We start from the raw sequence: 6,271 nt of genomic DNA, 5'->3' as shown, positions 1-6,271 counted from the left end.
AGGTAGGAGAGGGAGGGGGAGGATTTCGCCGCGGAGGGGGGCTTTGAGGTGCCCCCCCCCCGCAACACCCGGCAGGCAGGAGCGATCAGACCCCCCCAGCACATCATCCCCCTAGTGGGGAAAAAAGGGGGGTGATCTGGTCGCTCTGCCTGCACGCTGATCTGTGCTGGGGGCTGCAGAGCCCACCCAGCACAGATCAGCTACAACAGCGCTGGTCCTTAAGGGGGGGTAAAGGGTGGGTCCTCAAGTGGTTAAGCAGGGATATGCTTGCTGCTTTTCTGCGCTACACTGCAAACTGCATGTCTTTCCCACCAGTTCCCCTGCTGGACATGTAGAATAGATCCATGCTTCCCTATGGGCTTGTTCACAAATTCCATTATTATTTATTATCAGACATGGGATTGGGGCGTACATGTTTAAACGGCAGCACAGTGATGTGGGGGTCGGAGATAGCCGCTAGCAGTCATGAGCAAAAATGCCAATATTTTCTTTTCAATAATTTTTGCAAAAATAACGTTAAATTCGATTTTCTAACAAAGATGCCAACTGTTTTTGTGAATTTTCACGGTAAAATTTTGACTTTTTTTGCACAGTAAAAATATTGTTTTTCTGCGTTTTTGCATTTTAACAGTAAAATATCACTATTTGGCAAAAATTTGCATGCAGCACTAGCCACTAGTTGAAGAATATCATCAGTAAAATTACAGATATTCTACTATTAGGCCCTATGTAATTTCAGTAGTAAAATATTGGTCATTTTACAATCTAATCTCATTTTGCATGCTAATTTTCAGATCTGTATGCCAGTTTCATGCAACCTGTATGCACCATGGAATTGAGCCAATCAAATGCACTTCCTGTGGATTTTGATTGGCTGTTTCCCAAGCTGCACACAATGTGGAATGAATATCTCAGTGACCATCACTGGTCCAGCTGGGAGTACTTGCATCTTATTGACCTTCTCTAGTGAAGATCTCCTTTATTATGTGCTGCTGGAGGCTCTTCTCTGACGATGAAGAGGAAGCAGGAGGATGAAGAACAGGAATGAACTCAATAAAACAAGATTAAACTTTGTACATGTATTTATTTATTTACACAATTTACACTTGTCAGCGATCTCATATATGATGGGGCTGTTGGCATTACTTCCGGTTCAGCAAGGCTCTCCATCTGTCACTTATATAGCTGAAGTTACGGAACATCCTCTGTCTCCAATGTGGTCTCCGCCTGCGGAGAAAGGGGGGGATAACTTGATCCATGTCCAACCTCTTTGTTGGCAGCTCCGGTGGGGCTATCCGCATGGCAGGCGGTGGGGTGGCCCTGCCAGCGGACATTTCTTCCCAGTCTATTCCCCTGAAGAAGGGATGATCCCGCAGATTGGAGACAAGTTCCTGACGTTCTCGTTTGTCTTTGCACAGGAGACGATTTATTACGTCGGTGAGATTAGCATTGGTGCCCCATGGTAGGATCGCTTTCTTGTTACAAATAGAGTCTCCCATGTTTTCTAGGTTGTCAGTCAATCTGAATGGGAAATAGCCCGTCGCCACTTCATAGGCCATAATTCCCAGGGCAAAGTAGTCAACCATGCGGTTGTATCGTTGACCGCAGAAAATCTGTGGAAACAAGAAGGAGAGAGGAAGGGTTAGCTCATTTCAGACTGGATACAGAGATAATGATAAGGCAGCAATCAGAACAAACATACAATACTTGGTTGTTAGTCTATATAACATGGATATTTCCAATATGACTGGATTATACAGTGGTAAATCAGACTTTTTACATATCAGGGCTCCGTTGATTAGGTCTTCCTGTCAGAAGGTGGGAGGAGCTGGGAATTGAGGCTGTAAACTATTGCTGATGTCTCCTGATGTTATAAGAAGATAGTGGATGATTCAACCCACCAAGCCATAGTCACACCTGTCCTACCAGTTATGGGTGGAGACTGGAGACCCTCTGTAACAAGTGGTTGTGCTCAGGATGCACAGTAACTGGCACAGGGGCAGTTAGCAGTGCCGTTATACTGGGACAATGGCCTCTTCTCTGTTTTCCTTCAGAAACATTCTTTTCTGCCTCGTATATATTTGTGAAATGCATTTCTGCGTACACACTGCAGGAAATGCAGGAAAAGTTATCAGATAGTTTTGTTCCTTACCTCAGGAGCCCTATAAGCAGGGGTGCCAACAACTTTTCTGGCTGTTTTGTTTCCAAACATCCCAGTTTTCGCCAGGCCGAAATCGGCGATTTTCACATGGCCGTTCTGATCCAGAAGGACGTTCTCAGGCTTGAGGTCCCTGTGGACGATCCCCTTGCTGTGCATAACCTCCAGGCCACACAGGAGCTCTGCAAGGACGAATCTGAGGGGAAAATAGAGGTATATTTGTTAATGGTAATGCTCTATGCAAGTGTGTAACTATATATAGTAGACATGTAGATATATGTGGACATGTACACCGGCGAATATACTGAGGAATAAATCATTTCAAGAAATATTTGATATATTTTCAGTGAGTGTGCAGTGAGTTAATAATAATTAATATTTAGTATTTATATAGCGCCGACATATTACGCAGCGCGTAATATGTTATTGTACAGTAATTGTACAGTAATTGTACAGTAATTGTACAGTAATATGTTATTGTACAGTAATTTACAGTTATTGTAATGTGTTATTGACAGTAAGCGTAGGTATGTTGTATCTATCATAATACCCCCCACCACCACACCCCTCCCCCGCCGCAGAATCACGGCATTGCCGATCTTACCTGGTGATATAGACAGGAAATGGAGAGTGTTTGTATATCCGTTGTCTCAGGTTCCCACCGTTCAGGTACTCCATGACATAGAAGACGTCATCCTGTTCAGAAGACACAAACATACAAGTCATGATACAGTCTGCTGAGATTTTCAGAGCTACAGAATGATAGTTTGGGGTTTGTACACCTGTCTGTTCATCGGTGTCCCCAGGAGGGGGAGAGACACTTACCTCTGTCTGGAATGTACCATAGTTGTGGGTGAAGAATGGGCTAGACCCCACCATCTCCAGGACTTGGCGCTCCACGAGTGGATTGTTCACTGGAGACTCTAGTATGTCCCTCTTCTTCACCATCTTCATCGCCAGCGGCTCCCCACTGGGCGGGTGGGACACCAGCAACATCTGTAAATAATACATTATATTAGATTTATGCTGATGAATTCTTTACAGATGGACAGCAATGGCTTAAGTCAGTATTTGTCTATTTATACATTAACCCATCTATGTCGGTATTTAACCCTTTTGTACCCTCTGGAATAGGCAAGGCCAGCGCTTCCATAGGGCAAACTGGGCACTTGCCCCGGGCCCCGGAAGCTGTATGGGCCTTCATATCTCTCCTCTTATAAAGAGTCACTATGGGGGATATGGCAGAAGGTTATGGTGAACCTTATCCCCAATTATTGAGAGGGCATGGCAGCGGAGCGTAATCTGACCTGTCTGGCTGCTGCACTACCACTTCCCTCTCCTTCAGGGCGTCCTTCTGTCTCCACGGCTTCCCGTGGCATCTCTGCCCCAGTGACCCATCGTAATCGTAATGCGAAATTTCAGGGAAAATCGTAATGAATTTCGTATGTAATAGTAATATTTTATAACTCCGAGAATGTAGTTTTTGAGAAAATAATTTTTAAGTATGCAAAGAAAAAACTGTCATTTTTTAGTTTAAAAAACACGTTTTCTTTGCATTTTTAAAATCGAATCTCTCAAAAACTACAAGGTCTTTTTGGAAAATTCTTTTTTTGACTTGTACCCAATATTCTCCTTAGCAATTTTGGTAGCAATAGCATTGCTATTAACCGCTAAATTCGGCGCAAAATTGCACACAATTTTAGCCGAAATTACGAATCACTATACTAAATCAATTGAGTTTACAAACTATAATTACGTACAAGTGTAAATGTGAAAATGTACGCAAAATTTTGGGTGATCGTAAATTAGCTGATTGGAAATGGAGAAGAGTTGTCAGCGGGGAGGGAGGCTGAAGCACACTGAAGGAAGGAGGAAGTGCGGTGGCTGGAGAGGTGAGATCATTCATTGCTGTGCACTCAATGGGGAGCGATAAAGGGAGCCCTAATACTGCTATATGGGGGGTGCTCCAGTAATACTGGCATATGGGAGCATGAAGGTCTCTAAATGCTGCTGTCAGGGAGGAGGGGGGCATAGGTTACCTAATGCTGCTATCTTTGGGGGGGGGGGGCAAGGGCCACCTAGTGCTGCTAAGAGGGGACACCCAATACAGCTATACTGAGTGGGCAATTAGGGGAGCCTCATGTTAATGTTTGCTCCTGGGTCCCCAGTTGATCTAGAACAGTGATGGCTAACCTTGGCACTCTGGCTGTGACAAAACTACAAATCCCATCATGCCTCTGCCTCCCCGAGTTGTGCTTAGAGCTGTCAGAGTGTTGCAATGCCTCATGGGACTTGTAGTTCCACCGTAGCTGGAGTGCCAAGGTTAGCCATCACTGATTCTAGAACCAGCCATGGCTATAGGTTTATTTACCGGAGAAGCTGATTTGTGTCTAATTATTTACCTATTATTCTCCAAATAGTTATACTGCCATGCGGTTAACCCTCCTGGCGGTATGAAAACTTAGGCCAGGAGGCAGCACAGCAGTTTTTTTTTGTTTTGTTTTATTTTAAATCATGTAGCGAGCCCAGGGCTCGCTACATGATAGCCGCTGCTCAGCGGCATCCCCCAGCCCACTTCGATCGCCTTCGGCGATCTCCGATCAGGAAATCCCGTTCAAAGAACGGGATTTTATGGAGGGCTTCCCCCGTCGCCATGGTGACGGGGCGGGATGACGTCACCGACGTCAGCGACGTCGTGACGCCATTGGGAGTCCCGATCCACCCCTTGGCGCTGCCTGGCACTGATTGGCCAGGCAGCGCACGGGGTCTGGGGGGGGGGGCGCGCGCCGCAACGGATAGCGGTGATCGATCGCGGGACGGCGGTGATCAGTGTGCTGGCGCAGCTAGCAAAGTGCTAGCTGCATCCAGCAAAAAAAAAAAATTATGTAAATCGGCCCAGCAGGGCCTGAGCTTTGGCACATGTATCTCAGGATGGGGACCTGTGGATGAAATCGCAGCTTCTTCTAGTAAGATGTGCTTTCCCAGTGATGAAACACCCCCCCCCCCCATCCCTGCAGTCTCCCTCCTCTTGCTGCATTCAGCTCTTCTCCATGAACAAACAAACAAACAACAAACACAGAACACTTATATCGCGCTTTTCTCCTGGCGGACTCAAAGCGCCAGAGCTGCAGTCACTAGGACGCACTCTATAGGCAGTAGCAGTGTTAGGGAGACTTGCCAAAGGTCTCCTACTGAATAGGTGCTGGCTTACTGAACAGGCAGAGCCGAGATTTGAACCCTGGTCTCCTGTGTCAAAGGCAGAGCCCTTAACCATTACTCCATTCAGCCACTGGTGAAGGTGAGCCTTCACTCCTCCCCTGTCTGACACACACAGATACCCCTAGGGAATAGTCTGATCACTTACCTGCCCATAACTCCCCTCTCCGATGAATTCATGGAGGGTGAAGCTCTCCAGGGTCATGGGGCGACAGGCTCGCTGGCCGCGGTGCTGGTGGAGCAGATCCCGCCTGCTTCTGTAGAGAGAAAGAGAAGTCCGCTCTAGTAATTTCGTCTAAATTTCATTTATCATAGCGAGAGATCCATCCACAGGGCATAGTGGAGGAGAAATCATCATACAACTGACCGAAGATAACCACTTGATGACCCAGCCTTTACCCCCCCTTAAGGACCAGCGCTGTATTCTGTGATCTGTGCTGGGTGGGCTCTGCAGGCAGCCCCCAGCACAGATCAAACACCAGGCAGAGCGACCAGATCGCCCCCCCTTTTTTCCCCACTAGGGGGATGATGTGCTGGGGGGGTCTGATCGCTTCTGCCTGTGTGTGGCTGGCGGGGGGGCACCTCAAAGCCCCCTCCACCGCAGGATTCCCCCTCTCCCTCTCCTCCCTCCCTTCCCCGGAGATCGGAGGCTGCACAGGAACGGATCTGTCCTGTGCAGCCTCTAACAGGCTCCTGCCTGTCATGTGACAGCGATCCCCGGACCCCGGCCGCTGATTGGCCGGGGATCGCTGATCCAGTACAACGCTGCTACTGTTAGCAGCGTTGTACAAATGTAAACAAAGCGGATTATTTCCGCTTGTGTTTACATTTAGCCTGCGAGCCGCGATCGGCGGCCCGCAGGCTATTCACGGAGCCCCCCGCCGTGAATTGACAGGA

The 6,271-nt window shown here is 47.6% G+C and overlaps 1 protein-coding gene across 1 annotated transcript; it reads right to left on the bottom strand.

Moving 5' to 3' along the window:
- Positions 1 to 1,142: 1,142 nt before the first annotated feature.
- LOC137562436 (protein kinase C theta type-like) lies at positions 1,143 to 5,579 on the bottom strand. The gene is made up of 5 exons (XM_068273782.1): positions 5,523 to 5,579; positions 2,984 to 3,154; positions 2,763 to 2,854; positions 2,153 to 2,354; positions 1,143 to 1,613 (listed from the first exon to the last, which is right to left on the bottom strand). The coding sequence occupies exons 1-5, from the start codon at positions 5,577 to 5,579 to the stop codon at positions 1,143 to 1,145; spliced, it is 993 nt and encodes a 330-aa protein (XP_068129883.1).
- Positions 5,580 to 6,271: the final 692 nt, after the last annotated feature.

This window comes from Hyperolius riggenbachi, chromosome 3 (assembly GCF_040937935.1).
Source record: "Hyperolius riggenbachi isolate aHypRig1 chromosome 3, aHypRig1.pri, whole genome shotgun sequence".
Lineage (NCBI taxonomy): Eukaryota > Metazoa > Chordata > Amphibia > Anura > Hyperoliidae > Hyperolius > Hyperolius riggenbachi.
This window is presented reverse-complemented; position numbering and strand designations above follow the sequence as displayed.

Excerpts from the sequence above, each read along its gene's own strand:
- LOC137562436 (XM_068273782.1), bottom strand. The coding sequence starts at position 5,579 with ATGACCCTGGAGAGCTTCACCCTCCATGAATTCATCGGAGAGGGGAGT. Across the intron at positions 2,855-2,983 it reads ATGGTACATTCCAGACAGAG|GATGACGTCTTCTATGTCAT; the intron begins GTAAGTGTCTCT and ends TCTTCTGAACAG. Across the intron at positions 1,614-2,152 it reads CTGCTTATAGGGCTCCTGAG|ATTTTCTGCGGTCAACGATA; the intron begins GTAAGGAACAAA and ends TTGTTTCCACAG.